This window comes from Silurus aristotelis, assembly GCF_946808225.1.
Source record: "Silurus aristotelis genome assembly, chromosome: 9".
Classification (NCBI taxonomy): domain Eukaryota; kingdom Metazoa; phylum Chordata; class Actinopteri; order Siluriformes; family Siluridae; genus Silurus; species Silurus aristotelis.
In genome coordinates, this window is record NC_139582.1 from 24,744,218 (window position 1) to 24,764,485 (window position 20,268).

Here is a 20,268-nt window from a genome sequence, read left to right on the forward strand (position 1 = left end):
CTTCAATGCACTAACTGAGGGAAGGAGGTTGTTCCCCAAAATCTCGCAATACATGACCCCGGTCATCCTCTCCTTAATACAGTGCAGTCGCCCTGTCCCATGTGCAGAAAAACACCCCCAAAGCATGATGCTACCACCCCCATGCTTCACAGTAGGGATGGTGTTCTTGGGAAGGTACTCATCATTCTTCTTCCTCCAAACACGTTTAGTGGAATTATGACCCAAAAGTTCTATTTTGGTCTCATCTGACCACATGACTTTCTCCCATGACTCCACTGGATCATCCAAATGGTCACTGGCACACTTAAGACGTGCCTGGACATGTGCTGGTTTAAGCAGGGGAACCTTCCGTGCCATGCATGATTTCAAACCATGACGTCTTAGTGTATTACCAACAGTAACCTTGGAAACGGTGGTCCCAGCTCTTTTCAGGTCATTGACCAGCTCCTCCCGTGTAGTTCTGGGCTGATTTCTCACCTTCCTTAGGATCATTGAGACCCCAGGAGGTGAGATCTTGCATGAAGCCCCAGTCCGAGGGAGATTGACAGTCATATTTAGCTTCTTCCATTTTCTAATGATTGCTCCAACAGTGGACCTTTTCTCACCAAGCTGCTTGGCAATTTCTCCGTAGCCCTTTCCAGCCTTGTGGCGGTGTACAATTTTTATCTCTAGTGTCTTTGGACAGCTCTTTGGTCTTGGCCATGTTAGTAGTTGGATTCTTACTGATTGTATGGGGTGGACAGGTGTCTTTATGCAGCTAACGACCTCAAACAGGTGCATCTAATTTAGGATAATAAATGTAGTGGAGGTGGACATTTTAAAGGCAGACTAACAGGTCTTTGAGGGTCAGAATTCTAGCTGATAGACAGGTGTTCAAATACTTATTTGCAGCTGTATCATACAAATAAATAGTTAAAAAATCATACATTGTGTTTTCTGGATTTTTCTTTTAGATTATGTCTCTCACAGTGGACATGCACCTACGATGACAATTTCAGACCCCTCCATGATTTCTAAGTGGGAGAACTTAAATAGCAGGGTGTTCAAATACTTATTTTCCTCACTGTATATATATGCAAAAAAGCACAAAGGGTACTGTTTCTGTGCAAACAATAGAAATTCTTTTATTTATAGAATCATCGTACAGAGTGCACATATCTCTCTAACACTCTTTTGTGTACAGCATTATACAAATTGTAGTTGTGTGCAATTGTAATTATTATTTTTTGGAATGTAACAAATGCACAAACCAATAAATCTAATCAAATGTTATTAATATATTAATAATTCTTATTATATAGTTTTTATAGAAAGCAAGTTAGTTAATCTTGTATTTATTTGTAAAAGACTTGCACTAGACTGTGTTTAAGAAGAAAAAATTAATGGCAATGTGGGTTTAATGTTGTTTGTTGCAGAGAATATTAGATGTGTCTGGGTTCTTAACTAGAAAGCATTTATTTGTTCACTTTAAGGTCATTGTTGGTGGAATGGAAAGCTGTGGAGACATAGTGTCCGTGTCTTGCACAGAAAATGAGATCTTCATTTTAAAAGGAGACAGAGACATTATGCGGATCTCCAACTGCCCAGAGGGATTGGTCTCCAACAGTAAGACTTTTTCCTTATGTTACTGTATATAATTAAATCTATTATTTAAATTCAGCAGAAAGGTGATTTCCCCATAGGCAGACTGGAACATTTCATTTGTAGCTCATAGCAAGTCTAATTTGAAGAACTGTCAGGGATTTTCTATACAGTAATTGTTGGTACCCTTCCATTAAAGAAAGAAAAACCCACATAGGTCGCTGAAATAAAATAAAACTGACAAAAGTAATAATAAATAAAAATGCTATGAAAATGAATTAATGAAAACGTTTCATGTATTTCATTCCGTTTTCTTTATTATTTTTTTTTTTTGGATATTCACTGATTATTATGCTTGTAAGTGTCGCTATTGAGCCGAAAAATCTTTCCCTCCATTTCTAGTGTCAGATCTGTCCTATCGCCTAACCTCCCCTCTCTCCACCCCGACCGTTTTGCTCCCCGCAAATGGAGCAGTGGAAACAGCTCAGCCGATCAGGACCGTAGCTATTATTGCAGAACCAGAAGATCAGCCCAAAGCAGAAGAGTCTGAGGAAGCACAGGAGGAGTGCAAAGAGGCACGGGAAGAATTCAGCCAGGCGATGGAAGCACTAGAGGTGGCAGAGGAGGGCGAGGGCCAGAAGAAGGCATTAGCAGACACACAAAGCCGCAGTAGCTCCATCACTTCATGGGAGAGCACACAAGGAACTTCAGAGATGTCGTCCAGTCGCTACAGCACCATTACACAAGAGGACTTTCAGCAGGAGCTAGTTGTCAAACCTGTCAAATTGAAGAGGAAGGGCAAGAGGATAAGAACTGGTGAGTGCAGGCTGTCTTTATTAGTATTAGCATTCAGATCTGGAATGGAATGTAAAAAATGCGTGTGTGTGTGTGTGTGTGTGTGTGTGTGTGTGTGTGTGTGTGTGTGTGTGTGTGTGTGTGGTCAGGTGACTACAACATATTTAATAAAGCATAAGTGTCTTAATACTGGAGCATTGTAAAGAATCTGAGCAGTTGTTGCTTAGCTAACTAATGATTAATCACATGATTGCAAAGAGTTAACTCACGGGTACTTTTCAAGTGTTTAATATTCTAATCAACATGGCCATAGACAAATATGGATGCTTTATGCGATTGTATGTTTATTATTAGTGAAACCTTTACTCAACATAGAGCATGAAAACAAAATATAATTGTGAATGTTTTAAAGTAATTATGGTGTTTTAAATTACATAAATTATCAGGACACCAGGGCTGCAACTAACTATTATTTTAATAATCCATTAATTTGACGATTGTTTTTTTTAAATTGGTTGATTAATCAGATTAAACAAAAGATGTTTTGCTTATTACAACTATATTAAACCCTAATTCAGCGTATAATTTAAAAGCCAGATATTGAAATTAACTATTTTTAATTTAGACATTTTAAAGCTTAGAGTGGCTGCTTGTTGAGGAGGGCATGGGGAATTTCTCCTTAAATTTCTTAAAAAAGAAAAGAAAATAATAATAATAATAACAGATTTTGAGTGTGCAAGGTGAAGCAATTTGTGTAAATCAACTGTTGTTTTTTTTAATGATAATTGCAGATGGCAAGTTAACAACCATGCTTAAAACATCAATGTAATATAAAAAGTTACAAACAGTTTACACAGTAGCATTTAATTAAACTGTACCATTTTCACATGATGAGGATTATACAGTTTCTGCTCACCGTGCTGATTTCACCTTCATCCATGAATTGGTATGCAAACTTTTTCCTGCTACCGGTTGACTCTGTACTCTGCACCATTTTCGCAGGCGGCTGTGTTATCTTGCCTTCACGCTAAACCGTAACTTGAGCGGCCCAACTAATCGATAACGGCATTCGTTGACAACGGATTTCATTAGTGATTATTATAGATTTTACCGATTAGTTGTTGCAGCTCTACAGGACACTAAAACAAAACTTTGGCATTTTTCCACACAGACGGTTTTATTTGTCGGATATGTGCTTCATAGCGGATTTTGGCGCTTGTTTTGAGACTTGGCGCATCAATAGAACAAATGATTAGTGATTAAAAAGTATTTGGTGCCGTTTATTTATTTCTTTTTTTTATATCTGAGTAAAGAAAGGACATTATGACTAAACATGCTGAAGGTTTTAATTGCGCCTCTTTTATATTTATTTATTTATATTTTTTATAAAAATGGTTAGACCGAAATGCTTGCTGCGTTAATCTGGCGTTAATAATAAAAATGTGTCCCGTTAAAATGAATTTGCATTAACACGTTATTAATGCCTTACTTTTGACAGCACACATATATTATATATATATTAGTTCTAAATCTCAGCATGTTATTCACAGAGAAACGACTGTGTTTAAAGGTCAAATTACACCCAGTGTTTGCTCAAGTGTTAGAAATACTAAAATCTTGATTATGATTGAAATACAATTCAGTAATGCAGCTCTACGAATACAATATTGCCATTAGACAGGAAACACGTTCATAGTGTAGAGAAAGAATTGCTACTTCTAATTCATATGCTTTTACAGAGAGTGGGAACTGTGTGAACGAGCACAGCAGCTGGTCAGAGAGCATGTACAGTCAGGACGGCCTGAACAGTGATGGCCTCCCCACGCCTGCCAGCGAACCCCCTTCAGATCGCACAAGCCTCATGTGCAGCAGCCTGGACCTTCAGAGCAACGACTCGCCAGAACACGAAGGCTCTGTTTATATAGAGTCACTCAACACTGAAACATTTTTAATGCAGAACATTTCAGATAAATCCCAGATTCAGGAGCAGGAGAGCAGTGCGTCTTTTCTGACCAAAGAAGCTCAGCTCTCATGTCCCACATCCCTCTGTCTTCAAGGCACAAACTGCCAGGTTTACAGTGATGCTGCCAAAACTGGAGAACGCAAGGAGCAAACAACAAGCACGCCAGATGTAGACATGCTGTTGGAGTGCACTTTCTCCTACATGCATGCAGCTAATGAGAAGCCAGACATGGAGGAGCCATGTGAGATCCATGATCCAGAGCTTCAGTCCAAAGATGATTCAGAAAGGAACTTTGATTCAGATTTACCATACTATTCCATCAGGCCACTTCCCTATTCGCCAGAGCCGGAGCCGGAGCTGTCACCCTCCAGTGACGAGGAGGACATATATGCACATGGAATACTGTCAAGTGCCAGTCAGGGGGATGGCCTCAGTAATGCCGGCCTGCAGGTATCTACACTGAATCAGACAGAGCAGGAAGATATGCGGCACAAAACTGACCAGGTAAGAGTGCAATAAAGAAATTCTACCAAATTATTATGATTCCACTGGTTTCTTAGAAAACTATGTCACAAACCAACAAACTTGAACTCAGCGTAAGCACTTGTGTATCTGAAAAATGTAACTTTAAATCTGTCATATCAAACTGAAGTTATTAACTGTTCAATAACTGACACGAGGATCACGAGGCGTCCACATCAGCAGTGTTATTCTTTGGTGACTGGGCCGCCATGCCAGTATGGGGAACAGAAAGCATCAGGCAAATCAGTAGGGCAGAAGAAGTGAGGGCCTCTGAGGAAACGTTTAATAAGAGAGAGTAAGAGAGAGAGAGAGAGAGAGAGAGAGAGAGAGAGAGAGAGAGAGAGAGATTGGGCAGGAGAGAATGAAAACTTAAGAGAATGTATGTACACTGCTAAGAGTGTAATCAAGAATTGCTGTGTTTGCATAACTATATGAAAGAGCCGAAAGGCTGGCAAGGATATAAAGTGGCCAGCCACTAAACCATCACATCATTTTTTTTAAATAAGGAACAGTTGTCAGAGAATCTCTGCCCTTTCATTTTCTCGAAAGAGTTTGGAGAAAAATTTGGCCAATACAGACAATTCAGCATATCACATGTAAAATAAGAAATAAAGCTCAACATTTAAAAATGTAATTGTAATCTATCCTGAGCAAATTGGGCGTGAGAGAAATGAGCAAACATGAAGACCACAAACTGCTTACTGGGGCATCTAAAGTTCATCAATGCACAAGGGCAATAAAGTATAACCCATCTGATCTAAACTGCTGCATGGAATCTGTCCACCAGTAAAATGCCTACAATGGGCATGTGAGCACCAGAACTGGAAATGTTGCAATAGAAGGGTGTTTGGTCTTCCCAACAGGATGTGCTGATAATATGTAATTTTCATCAGAAAGCTAATTGAGGGGTTTTACAGCAGAGAGTGTGAATAGTATATGATCTATTTTAAGTCATTATTTATTTATTCTTTCTTTTTTTTTTTTTTTTTGGTCTTTACTATTGCACATTTTAGTATTATTGGTATTTTTTTTTAAATACAATAAACACTGCATAATCTCACTTATATCCATTTTAGTTCAGGTTGTAACATTTGCAATAGAAGTTATACATCTGGTCATCGAGAGACATTTTGCGGTCTTTAAAGCGCTGTCGGCTGTTTCATGTGGTTTCATTATGTTGTTTGTTTCATTGAGTGATACAGCTGAGGTCTTCTTGATGTTCTTGTTCTGTGCTGTGGGTGCAGTTTGCCGAGAGCTGGATGGGTTACAGTGGGCCAGGCTGTGGCATCCTCGGCCTGGTAGTGACTGAGCGACACATCTGGTGCCTGGACTTTAAAGGAGGCCTGTACTGCAGCAGCCTCACCAACGGCAACCTGAACTGGCAGAAATATGAAGAGAATGTCCAGCAGGTGGCATTGTCTCCTTCTGGTAAGTAGGGATTCTCAGCTTTTCCTTTATGGCAGGGCTTTTATGTTACAAATTTGTGTAGTTTTTTGAAAGACTGGAGTTTAAATGAGCTGTATATGGGGCACCTAGACAACTTATATGTTATGACTTTTTGGTACCTCAAATAATCAACTGTAATAAAAGAAACATAAATGTATATTAGAAAACAGTGGTAAATCAGGAAATTGTGATTCCAGGACCTGTAAAACAAAATGACGTTAGTAGTAAAGGGTTATAGAGTAGAAATTTTTTGTCCTCTTAGGCTCATTGCTGTGGAAGGTGGAACAGAAGTCTATGACAGCCTATGCCTGTGGTAAAGTGACAATCAAGGGGAAACGGCACTGGTACAAAGCCCTGGACGAGACTTCGTTTGTAGCATTGAGTGATGACACAGCCTGGATCATACGCACCAGCGGAGATCTTTATCTTCAGACAGGTGAGATGATGTGGATGTTGTGTTTTACTCAAATAGGGTCTCCTGAATTAAGGCGTGTGTTCATGCATTTGTGTAAATTTGTGCTAGTCATCCATGCCATCAGCTGTTTTTCTTGCATCAATATAATCAATAATCAGGCTGTAGTAAGTGATTTGTGCCGTCCTATTTTTTTAATTTAAACCAAACTGAGAGATTTTCAACAATTTTTGCATTTTGCATGAATTATAGCATGTACACCCAGGTTGGTCACTTGTTTGAGTGGGTTCTATCTGGCCACAGCACAATGTAATTTTGTATAGAATACAAACCATCCTAGCATAAAGACACATTGAAAATTTTAACTTGATATTAGAGGTTTTTATTTGGGACTGGGCTTCTTGTAGGTCTCTATATGCAGTATGAAGAGGTGGTTGTGAGGTGTGGTCGTGCTATGAGCATATGGTCCCAGGTCAGATTTGAGATCTAAATGATGACCAATGAACAGCTATGAAAAGTGTACACAAGTTTTAATAAAAATTATTATGTCCAAAAAAGTTTTACCTTAGCCTTATCAGACTATAACGCATTTTGCCAAATAGTTTAGGTGGGCTTGGATGTTTTTCCATGAGAAATAGCTTCCATTCCACCACTTAACCCAGACAAATGAGGGGAACAATGAGAGATTGTTGTCACATACAGAGAGTGTGCAGTATTTGCCAGATACATCTGCATTTCCTTTAATGTTGTTGTAGATCTCTGCAAACACGCTGATAAGTTTTATTCATGTCCTTATATCTATTTTTGAGGGACATCCTGTTCTTGGTAATGTCACTGTGATGGCCTTTTTCTCCACTATGTTTTGACAATTCAATTCCTTTTGACAGTGAGATCCTGCACATGCCTGGTAAGTGGACATTAGTTTCAGCACACAGATGAAACCAAGAAAATATCAAGAAACTCTTACAGAAGCAGCTGGTCTTTATTTGAGGTTAATAATGATTGATGACTGCTGGATGGTAATTACATTTGAACATGAGTTAGTTTTGATTGGTTCATTCGAAGTACAGTCACATGCCCCTTTATAAAAGGGTGTGTATGCTCATGCAGCCACTTTGTAAGTTCTCTGTTTTATTTTATTTTATTTATTTTTTTTATTTTTTTTTTGGGTGGGGGGGGGGGGGGGGGGTTAATAGAGAAAATAAGCTCATATATCTTGGCTTGGTCCTTTTTTCAATTTTGAATGGCCTGTCGCTTTAACACGGGTGTAGACTTTTTATTATCTGTGTGCACATCAGATGTATGGTGTTTAATTAGTTGACCATTAGATGGCGGTGTATGACTTCTTTTAACACAAAATCCACTGCACTGAAAATTCCTTTAAAGACTTTTTGTCCCTAAATGTAAACACTTTAGGCATTTGGATCTTTGTAATTAGAGAAGTCATGATCTGAAAGAAAGAAGAAAGTCTTAGTTTCAGAGTGCTTTACATGCTGCTGTGTAGTTGATCAGGATCAGTGTGAGTGTTGTGGCAGTGCTTTACATAACTCTGCAGTGTGTAATCAAGCACAGCAGCTCTCAGCACAGTCGTGCCAGCTGTCTCGTAGCTCTCTTTATGGAAATCCCCAGCAGTAGATTTCTGTTCTGGCCTCCAGCTCCAACCACATTGTTCCTGTGAATATACTGACTAGCTGTCAGAATATCATCCTATTCTCATAACTCAACAGATAATACCTTTGTGCTTTCATTTGCAAAAACATTTTTTTTTCCACAGTTAATGTCACACTGACTATCATTTACATTGACATAAGGAAAAAATAGTCACTTTTGGATTATAGAATTTGAAATGTTTGAAATTGAAAGCAAAAGCTCTCACTAACATGTTTTACAACACCTTGTATGTATCATTATGTATGTATATGCAAGTATGCATAGTAATCAGCTGTTCTTTTTCAGTGGGGAGGTCATTCAAAATGTATTGCTCTATATTTTCTTGAATTTTGCCATAAGAAAAACCAGCCCATGGCAGAATAACATACTAAAAGGATTCTGAAAAATATGATGAAGTTTTAATGTGTGTGATCTTTTCACTGTGTATTTTACATAAGGTGTTAGGAGTAAATGAATGACATTCTATGGCTACCCTTTGATAACTGCATTTTAACTGCATCATAATCCTCTCAAAATTGTAATAATTGCCCCACATTCTTCTGTGCACCTTCTTCAAATTAAGGCAAAAAAATGTTTTGCCTGCTAAACAGGACAACCTATAAAGAACCATCAAGTGGATCTAAAGCTTTTCTAGGTATTTGCCTGTAAGGGAACTTGAAAAAGAAGAATTTGTTTGCTATGTAAGCTATTTCTACAGACAGGGCTTGGTATCACTACACAACAGGGCTTGTCACTACATCACTACAAACAGGGCTTGGCATCTGCTGACATTACAGTAGTGTGACCAGTTATTGACTCTTTAATTAAAATGAATTCGGTCCACTATCAGAAGCTAATATGTAATAAGATAGCATGGTGTATATATATTTCTATTAAGTGTGGACTTTAAGGAAAGATTTTTGAATTGAAATTCCATCAGATACTGAACAGCATTTAAGTGTGTGTGTGTGTGTGTGTGTGTGTGTGTGTGTTGTGTGTGTGTGTGTGTGTGTGTGTGTGTGTGTGTGTGTGTCTCAGGGCTGAGCATGGACCGGCCGTGTGCACGCTCGGTGAAGGTGGACTGCCCATGTCCCATGGCACAGATAGCAGCACGGGGCAGCATGGTCTGGGCACTGAGTGAGCAGAGAGTTCTCTTCTACAGAGAGGGACTCAGCAGCTACTGTGCAGAGGGCGAACAGTGGAAATACGACAAAGTCAGGTATCCTCACCCCTCTCCAGACCTCTCCTATAACTACTTTGTCCTGAAATGCTAATGTGGCTATAATACTATAGTAATTAGTGGGAGGTGGTAGCTTTGTGGTTAAGTCGGAAGGTCAGTAACCCAGGTATTGTCTATGCTACCACTCTTGAGGTTCTTGAGCAAGGCCCTTAACCCTCTGTGCTTCAGAAGTGCTGTAACATGGCAGACCCTGAGCTTTGACTCCATCACTGGGATAGGCGAAGAAAGATTTGTCTGTGCTGTGAAGTACGTGACAAGTATAAAGCACATATCTTTCTTATCTTAATGGGAGCAACAGACATAATCGAGTGCAAATAGTGCATAATTGCTGCTGTTTTAGATTATTGATGATATCTTCCTTGTAAGATATCCTTGTGAAATTGAATTATGTGCATTTTGTGTCTGTATTCTGAGTTTTTACAGTGGAACTGACAATCCGGAGAAAGCACCGTTATAACATTTGTATATGATGATGACGCGAGTCTGATTACACTGTTATCATGGTTCAGAATGTCGCGGATATATGCATCTCTTGTAGGTTTCCATAATAACTGTATATGTAACAGTAACAGCTGATTAGGGGTTTGTTCACAAGTGTGCTAGTGTGGCTGGGCACTGATATTAAATGAGGAGGCCTGGTGCCTAGTGTTCCTATTCATTTCAGTGGGTTTGAGGCCCGAATTCTCCACAGGACAAAAGTGTTTCACACAAGCCTTGCAAACCATGTCTTTATGGACCTTACTTTGTGCATGAATCCTTTAGATCCAGTCAGTGAAAATATCTAACTTACAATGGTGTGAAAAAGTGTTTGTCACACTTTAATGTTTCAGATCATCAAACTAATTTAAATATTAGTAAAAGATAACACAAGTGAACACAACATGCAGTTTTTAAATGAAGGTTTTTATTATTGAGGGAAAACAAAATCCAAAACGTGTTTGCCCCCTGTTAAAACGGTTTATCACACCTGAGTTCAATTTCTCTAACCACACCGAGGCCTGATTGCTGCTACACCTGTTTGCAATCAAGAAATCTCTTTAATAGGACCTGCCTGACAAAGTGAAGTAGAAACATCCTCAAAAGCTAGACAGCATGCTGAGTTCCAAAGAAATTAAGAAACAAATTAGAAAGAAAGTAATGGAGATCTATCAGTGTGGAAAAGGTTATTAAGCCATTTCTAAAGCTTTGGGATTCCGGCGAACCACAGTGAGAGCCATCATTCACGAATGGCAAAAACATGAAACAGTGGAGAACCTTCCTAGGAGCGACCAGCCGACCAAAATTACCCCAAGAGCACAGCAACGACTCATCCAAGAGGTCAGAAAAGACCCCACAACAACATCCAAAGAACTGCAGGGCCTCACTTGCCTCAGTTAAGGTCGGTGTTCATGACTCCACCATAAGAATGAGACTGGGCAAAAATGCAGATTTCCAAGAAAAAAAAACTTCTTGGAAGGTGATAAATGAAACCATGAATTCTGCTGTTTACTAAAAAATTCTGAAGAAGAATGTCTGGCCATCTGTTCGTGGCCTCAAACTAAAGCGAACTTGGGTTCTGCAGCAGGACAATAAACCAAAACACACCAGCAAGTCTACCTCTGAATGGCTGAAGAAAAACAAAATGACTTGGAGTGGCCTAGTCAGTGACCTGAATCCTATTGAGATGCTGTGGCATGACCATAAAAAGGCGGTTTATGCTCGAAAACCCTCCAATATGGCTGAATTACAACAATGCTGCATAGATGAGTGATCAAAATTCCTCCACATCGCTGTAACAGACTCATTGCAAGTTATCACAAACGCTTGGTTGCAGTTGGTGCTGCTAAGGGTGGCCAAACCAGTTATTAGGTTTAGGAGCAAACACTTTTTTACACAGGGCCATGTAGTTTTGGATTTTGTTTTCCCTCAATAATAAAAACCTTCATTTAAAAACTGCATGTTGTGTTCACTTGTGTTATCTTTTACTAATATTTAAATTAGTTTGGTGATCTGAAACATTAAAGTGTGACAAACATGCAAAAAAAAAAAACAAGAAATCAGGATCAAAACTTTTTCACACCACTGTAGTGGCAGCTGTTTGGTGTGTATGGGTGCAAAGGTCCCATACACACCGTGTGTGCATACTTTTGGCCTCTTGGTGTATAAAGCGTTTACGTTTGTCCAGTGCAAAACATTAATCATTTCCTTTTGCTTGTAATCGGTGTGTGTGTGTGTGTGCAGTGAAAGTCAGCGTCTAGAACCTATATGCATTGCTCTGGGTGAGAACAACACTCTGTGGGCTTTGGACACCAGCGGTAGCCTTTGGTTCAGAACTGGGATCACAGCTAAGAAGCCCCAGGGTGAAGACGAGCACTGGTGGCAGGTACACGTGTCATGATGTGTAATAATCAAAACATCTGTGTCTATGAATTACCAACCACAATATTATTTATTTATTTGTTTTTGTTAAAAATGACAGTAAAGCCAACTTGACTTAGAATAGAATTGGCTTATGGCATGAATTGCACCATAGAAATTGTGCAATTTATAAATAAATTATTTAAGACTACTCTGGAAATAGAACCGCTATTTTTTTCTAATAAGTTCTATATGTAATTATGGAATAACTCAGTAATATTTCTAACTGTAGTGTAGCTGCGTTCCTGCTTTAATACTTAGAATTAAAAAAAAAGGAAAAAACCTAAGACATTCCACACAGTTTCTGTTTTAATTGAGAAGTTACAAATAAATGAAAGACAACATGATTTATTGTTTACTAACTACAATGTTTACACACCTGATCTCCTGTATAGGTGAGCATCACAGATTATGTAGTGTTCGAGCAGGGTGGCCTCTTCCAGACATTGATTCAGGCCACGCAGAGTGTCGCCACAGCTACCAAGGCTCCTGTGGAGCGGGTTGCCGAGCGTTTGCGCGTGGCATTCCTCTGGCAGCAGTCTCAGTGTCACCCAAGTCTGGTCAGTGCCAATCGAAGTGGAGTGTGGATTGCCTCAGGTCGCAACGACTTCCACGTGGCCAAAGGCAGTCTTATTGGTGTGATTCTTTTTCCTAATTTCCCATTATGCAGTTAAGCATTTAACATATGAGATTGTCAAGGCTTTTAGCTTAATAGATTAGGGAACATAGAGAACACAGCAGGACAGGACCAGGAGAAGTTCTGGCATGTCTTTCTTCTATAATTCAGCAAAAACACATGCAGATTAGTAGTGGTTTGAAATTTTTAGCTTTTAATGTGTTTAATATGTCTTCTGTGTGTGTGTGAGTGTGAGTGTGAGTGTGTGTGTGTGTGTGTGTGTGTGTGTGTGTGTGTGTGTGTGTGTGTGTTTTACATTTTTTCCTTTTTTTCGATTTTTTCAAATCCTATTTCGTTTTCAATGTTCTTTCAGGGACATATTGGAGAACTGTTGCACCCAGAGGCCTCGCATCTGCAACTAAGTGGGCATTTGTATTTTCCTCAGCAGTTCCAGCCAAAGAGGGTATGTGCATATTTCCTTATTTTTCATTGCAAGCTGAATAATTTAGATTCTAATGAAGGCTGTAAAAACTGTATTTTTTTTCTTTCTAAAACTCCACTTACTTAATTGTCATACAGGTCATGTGTTAAGTTTACTGTCTACTGTCTATTTTCATGAAAGGTTATTTTAAAATAATATCTGTGTGGCTTTGTTATTATTTTGAAATAACCTTTCATGGAAATGTAGTAGACTTATTCAGATTTTATTACTATATCAGAAAATCATTAGAGTGAAATTTTTTAACCCTCAGCAAACGCAAACCCTTATAACTAATATATATATATATATATATATATATATATATATATATATATATATATATATATATATATATATATATATATATATACAGTACAGACCAAAAGTTTGGACACACCTTCTCATTCAAAGAGTTTTCTTTATTTTCATGACTATGAAAATTGTAGAGTCACACTGAAGGCATCAAAACTATGAATTAACACTTATGGACTTATATACATAACAAAAAAGTGTGAAACAACTGAAATATGTCATATTGTAGGTTCTTCAAAGTAGCCACCTTTTGCTTTGATTACTGCTTTGCACACTCTTGGCATTCTCTTGATGAGCTTCAAGAGGTAGTCACCTGAAATGGTCTTCCAACAGTCTTGAAGGAGTTCCCCGAGAGATGCTTGGCACTTGTTGGCCCTTTTGCCTTCACTCTGCGGTCCAGCTCACCCCTAAACCATCTCGATTGGGTTCAGGTCCGGTGACTGTGGAGGCCAGGTCATCTGGCGCAGCACCCCATCACTCTCCTTCTTGGTCAAATAGCCCTTGATGCCTTCAGTGTGAATCTACAATTTTCATAGTCATGAAAATAAAGAAAACTCTTTGAATGAGAAGGTGTGTCCAAACTTTTGGTCTGTACTGTATATATATATATATATATATATATATATATATATATATATATATATATATATATATATATATATATATATACAGTGAGGAAAATAAGTATTTGAACACCCTGCTATTTTGCAAGTTCTCCCACTTAGAAATCATGGAGGGGTCTGAAATTGTCATCGTAGGTGCATGTCCACTGTGAGAGACATAATCTAAAAAAAAAAATCCAGAAATTACAATATATGATTTTTAAACTATTTATTTGTATGATACAGCTGCAAATAAGTATTTGAACACCTGTCTATCAGCTAGAATTCTGACCCTCAAAGACCTGTTAGTCTGCCTTTAAAATGTCCACCTCCACTACATTTATTATCCTAAATTAGATGCACCTGTTTGTGGTCGTTAGCTGCATAAAGACACCTGTCCACCCCATACAATCAGTAAGAATCCAACTACTAACATGGCCAAGACCAAAGAGCTGTCCAAAGACACTAGAGACAAAATTGTACACCTTCACAAGGCTGGAAAGGGCTACGGGGAAATTGCCAAGCAGCTTGGTGAAAAAAGGTCCACTGTTGGAGCAATCTTTAGAAAATGGAAGAAGCTAAACATGACTGTCAATCTCCCTCGGACTGGGGCTCCATGCAAGATCTCACCTTGTGGGGTCTCAATGATCCTAAGGAAGGTGAAAAATCAGCCCAGTACTACACAGGAGGAGCTGGTCAATGACCTGAAAAGAGCTGGGACCACCGTTTCCAAGGTTACTGTTGGTAATACACTAAGACGTCATGGTTTGAAATCATGCATGGCACGGAAGGTTCCCCTGCTTAAACCAGCACATGTCCAGGCACGTCTTAAGTTTGCCAATGACCATTTGGATGATCCAGAGGAGTCATGGGAGAAAGTCATGTGGTCAGATGAGACCAAAAAAGAACTTTTGGGTCATAATTCCACTAAACGTGTTTGGAGGAGGGAGAATGATGAGTACCATCCCAAGAACACCATTCCTACTGTGAAGCATAGGGGTGGTAGCATCATGCTTTGGGGGTGTTTTTCTGCACATGGGACAGGGCGACTGCACTGTATTAAGGAGAGGATGACCGGGGCCATGTATTGCGAGATTTTGGGGAACAACCTCCTTCCCTCAGTTAGAGCATTGAAGATGGGTCGAGGCTGGGTCTTCCAACATGACAATGACCCGAAGCACACAGCCAGGATAACCAAGGAGTGGCTCTGTAAGAAGCATATCAAGGTTCTGGCATGGCCTAGCCAGTCTCCAGACCTAAACCCAATAGAGAATCTTTAGAGGGAGCTCAAACTCCGTGTTTCTCAGCGACAGGACAGAAACCTGACTGATCTAGAGAAGATCTGTGTGGAGGAGTCGGCCAAAATCCCTCCTGCAGTGTGTGCAAACCTGGTGAAAAACTACAGGAAACGTTTGACCTCTGTAATTGCAAACAAAGGCTCCTGTTACAAATATTAACATTGACTTTCTCAGGTGTTCACATACTTATTTGCAGCTGTATCATACAAATAAATAGTTAAAAAATCATACATTGTGATTTCTGGATTTTTTTTTTTAGATTATGTCTCTCACAGTGGACATGCACCTACGATGACAATTTCAGACCCCTCCATGATTTCTAAGTGGGAGAACTTGCAAAATAGCAGGGTGTTCAAATACTTATTTTCCTCACTGTGTATATATATATATATATATATATATATATATATATATATATATATATATATATATATATATATATATATATATATACACACACATATACATATATACACCGTAATTTCAGGACTATTAAGCTCACCCAAATATAAGCCCGGTTGTTTTCAGCGTGATGAATGATTCGCATTTCCTGTAGACAGTCAGCGTGAGAGGCAGGTCAAACGTCAGAGGAACCTCATCCATATTTATGATGTGGTGCGGGCCGATTCAATATAAAGAGTTTCATTAGTTAACCTGAACCCGTTCGGCAATTTCATTGGTCTAATCTTAAAAAATTCATAAATTAGCCGCTTCGTTGTTTAAACCGCGGGGTTCAAAGCGTGAGAAATAAGTAGCGGCTTATAATCCGGAAAATACGGTGTATACACAGTGGGTACGGAAAGTTTTAAATTTTTCACTCTGTTATATTGCAGCCATTTGCTAAAATCATTTAAGTTAATTTAAGTTCATGAAAAACTGAAATATCACATGGTCCTAAGTATTCAGACCCTTTGCTCAGTATTTAGTAGAAGCCCCCTTTTGATCTAATACAGCCATCTTTTTGGAAAGTTTTTCACACCTGGATTTGGGGATCCTCTGCCATTCCTCCTTGTAGATCCTCTTCAGTTTTGTCAGGTTGGATGGTAAACATTGGTGGACAGACATTTTTAGGTTTTTCCAGAGATGCTCAATTGGGTTTAAGTCATTGCTCTGGCTGGGCCATTCAAGAACAGTCACGGAGTTGTTGTGAAGCCACTCCTTCGTTATTTTAGCTGTGTGCTTAGGGTCATTGTCTTGTTGGAAGGTAAACCTTCGGCCCAGTCTGAGGTCCAGAGCACTCAGAAGAATGTTTTCGTCCAGGATATCTCTGTACTTGGCCGCATTCATTTTTCCCTCAATTGCAACCAGTCGTCCTGTCCCTGCAGCTGAAAAACACCCCCACAGCATGATGCTGCCACCACCATGCTTCACTGTTGGGACTGTATTGGACAGGTGATGAGCAGTGCCTGGTTTTCTCCACACATACCGATTAGAATTAAAGCCAAAAAGTTCTATCTTGGTCTCATCAGACCAGAAAATCTTATTTCTTACCATCTTGGAGTCCTTCAGGTGTTTTTAGCAAACTCCATGCGGGCTTTCATGTGTCTTGCACTGAGAAGAGGCTTCCGTCGGGCCACTCTGCCATAAAGCCCCGACTGGTGGAGGGCTGCAGTGATGGTTGACTTTCTACAACTTTCTCCCATCTCCTGACTGCATCTCTGGAGCTCAGCCACAGTGATCTTTGGGTTCTTCGGGCGGCCAGCTCTAGGAAGGGTTCTAGTCGTCCCAAACGTCTTTCATTTAAGGATTATGGAGGCCACTGTGCTTTTAAGAACCTTAAGTGCAGCACAAATCTTTTTGTAACCTTGGCCAGATCTGTGCCTTGCCACAATTCTGTCTCTGAGCTCTTCAGGCAGTTCCTTTGACCTCATGATTCTCATTTGCTCTGACATGCATTGTGATCTGGAAGGTCTTATATAGAGTCATCACCCATTCGCCCCGCTGCGAGGGCTCTAATGCCAGAGTCGGAGAAATGTTAACTCCACCTAGGGCATCCAGACTTTCCCCTGCAGAACCTGGACTGCTCTTGCACTCACTACTTCTCTCTAGACTCTGGATGCGCTCCTCTGATGCTAAGATCATCTCCGTCAAAGAGCAAACTAACTTCCACTTCTCACAGATAAAATTAACGGAGAAAGACTGATTAAACATGTCAAGCCTCACACACTGAATGAGCTGGATGTTCGCCATAGCAGAAAAATTACGTACCTTAATGTGGTTACTGTAGTGTGTGTTCGTAGTTCTGAAGGGAATGGCCTCCACTCACTGCTTTCAAACCCTGAAACATGGAATAAAGCTCTCTTCCAAAAAAAAAAAAAGAGAAGAAACTGAGCCAACGGAAAGTAGAGGATGCAGGAAATCAAAACGATATTTTGAGATTTTAAAGTGATGAGAAAGAGAGAAAAAAATGAACTGTAAAAATTTAGTCGCAGATACAGACACAAAATTCCCGGCAAACAATCAACAACAGGAAGCTACGTCACAGGAAGATGTGTTTTAGCAGTGAAGTGTGCAGTAGGTACGACAGACTGGTTCAAGGTGGAGGTTGGACTGCATCAAGGATCGGCTCTGAGCACTTTCCTGTTTGCTGTGGTGATGGACAGGTTGACAGACAGGAGTCTCCGTGTACTATGATGTTTGCGGATGATATTGTTATTTGTGGTGAGAGTAGGGAGCAGGTTGAGAAGAGCCTGGAGAGGTGTAGGTACGCGCTGGAGAGAAGGGGAATGAAAGTCAGTAGGAGTAAGATGGAGTACATGTGTGTGAATGAGAGGGAGGGCAGTGGAGTGGTGCGGTTGCATGGAGAAGAGGTGGAGAAGGTGGAGGTGTTCAGGTACCTGGGGTCAACAGTGCAAAGTAATGGAGAGTGTGTTAGAGAAGTGAAGAAAAGAGTGCACGCAGGGCTGAATATGTTGAGGTTTTCGTTGGGAGTGATGAGGATGGACAAGATTAGAAATGAGTTTATTAGAGGGACAGCGCATGTAGGACGTTTTGGACACAAGGGGAGGGAGGCGAGATTGAGATGGTTTGGACATGTGCAGAGGAGGGACATGGATTATATCTGTAGGAGAATGCTGAGGATGAAGCCACCAGGAAGGAGGAAAAGAGGAAGACCAAGGAGGTGGTTTATTGATATGGTGAGGGAAGACATGCAGGTTGTTGGGTTTAAAAGAGGCAGAAGTAGAGGATGGGGGGTATGGAGACGGATGATCCGCTGTGGCGACCCCTAATGGGAGAAGCCGAAAGAAGAAGAAAGCAGTGCAAGATAACAATGGTGCTCACACAAAATATTGACACTTTAAACACAGTTTTGACATGTTCACTTAGGGTCTACTCACTTTTGTTGGAAATGATTTTGACAATAATGCCTGTATGTTGAGTTATTTTTAGAGGACTAAAAAACAGTAAATCTGTACTGCTCTACAAGCTGCACATTGACTACTCTAAAATATATCCAAGTTTCATTTCTATAGTATTCTCCTTTGAGAAGATCTACTGAAATGCTTGCTGGAATGTGATTTATTTGTGAAATGTATATAATTATCATATGGATGGATGAATGGATGGATAGATAGATTTTTACATTTATTCTTTTTAGAATTTAATTTGATTATCTGGAGGATCTGAACTTCTTTTTGTTTGAATTTTCTCATTTCCTAATTTTGACAGTTGGCCAATCATACACTTCTAATAAGCTTCTTACAACTGGTTGCTATGGAGTCCATAATTTTATTTACTTCAATTTCATGTTAATTAAATGTTCAGTGAGTCCTCATGGTCTTTGGATCAGATATTGTAATCCTTCCAGAGACCACTCGCTTCAGAATAGAAATGTTTTGTCACAGGATAAATCAAACGTATTGTTTGCACTGATTATTTTCACTAACATTATAAGTGGACTCAAACCATGCAAGTCAAATGCCCACACAACACAACAGTGACTTTCTATTTAGCTAGACACCTAATTGTACATTGTTTTGAATTTCATATCCCCATAGGGAGTTTTCTTTGGCTGGGTCAGAGCAGGAAAGACTTGTTCTGCATTTGGGATCAGGATCTGCAGATGCGTCCACTTACTGTCCAGCTGCCTGCAGATGTGGAGATTGTGCAGCTGTCAGCCTGCAGAGACGCTCTGTGGGGTCTGGATCAGCATGGCCGTGTCCACATTCGCACACTCACAGCCAACTGCCCCACTGGTCTCCACTGGACACCTCTTGACCTCAGCCAGCTTGGTATGCACTCACACACCCCCTGTGAGAGAGTTGCGTCAGTAGATCACGCGCAGGGCTAAATTAGAATCGGGGAATGCAAAAACAGCCATGTCTTTGCAAAGGCCATCAAAGCATTGCAGATGTATTCAGTTTTATGCTTGTTGTCAAGACAGCAACAGTTGGTTATGGTGTTGGCTTGGGGTGTGTTTGTGGCTTAATAGAAATCCTATAACTGCATCAGACTGGAAATAGCTTCATAGATTACATTAAAGAAAGTCACCAGTTTGACTGAAGTTAATGTACATAGACATTCATACATGTTGTTGAAATCATTTGCAGCCTTCTATCCATTCTCCACACAGACCTTCTCCAGTTTCCATTACGTCTAAGGTCGTGGATAAACTGCAGTGTGCATCTAACCTGCTTTCCTGATGCTACCTTTAAAAATAGCTCTTTGTGTACATATTACGGTATTAATGTTTCATTGTAAAGTTTTAGCTTTAGAATGAGAACTTTTGTATACTCTGTTTTTTTCATGCACATAGCAGTAGGTGGGATTCTACGTCACTAAAATGCTCAGACAGCGAGGGCCAGTTTCATATATCAAGAGCACCTGCTGTTGAGAGATGTCTTTATTTTTATATGAGCAGGTGGTTCTTGCATAACACTAATACGTCATGCCAGCAAAGTGTCAGGGTAAAGGCTGAGAAAGAGCAAAGCAGTGTTGCTGGTGCTCAAATTG

The 20,268-nt window shown here is 39.8% G+C and overlaps 1 protein-coding gene across 2 annotated transcripts in view; it reads left to right on the forward strand.

The window, feature by feature from the left end:
- The window catches only part of tecpr2 (tectonin beta-propeller repeat containing 2), a 38,713-nt gene that overhangs the window by 9,109 nt on the left and 9,336 nt on the right, over positions 1 to 20,268 (forward strand). For both annotated transcript variants that reach the window (XM_083550570.1, XM_083550571.1), the window contains exons 7-16: positions 1,473 to 1,605; positions 1,984 to 2,397; positions 4,116 to 4,843; positions 6,106 to 6,289; positions 6,570 to 6,743; positions 9,408 to 9,588; positions 11,830 to 11,971; positions 12,402 to 12,642; positions 12,996 to 13,085; positions 19,314 to 19,547. In XM_083550570.1, coding sequence (XP_083406696.1) covers positions 1,473 to 1,605; positions 1,984 to 2,397; positions 4,116 to 4,843; positions 6,106 to 6,289; positions 6,570 to 6,743; positions 9,408 to 9,588; positions 11,830 to 11,971; positions 12,402 to 12,642; positions 12,996 to 13,085; positions 19,314 to 19,547 — 2,521 coding nt within the window. The remainder of the gene's footprint in view (positions 1 to 1,472; positions 1,606 to 1,983; positions 2,398 to 4,115; positions 4,844 to 6,105; positions 6,290 to 6,569; positions 6,744 to 9,407; positions 9,589 to 11,829; positions 11,972 to 12,401; positions 12,643 to 12,995; positions 13,086 to 19,313; positions 19,548 to 20,268) is intronic.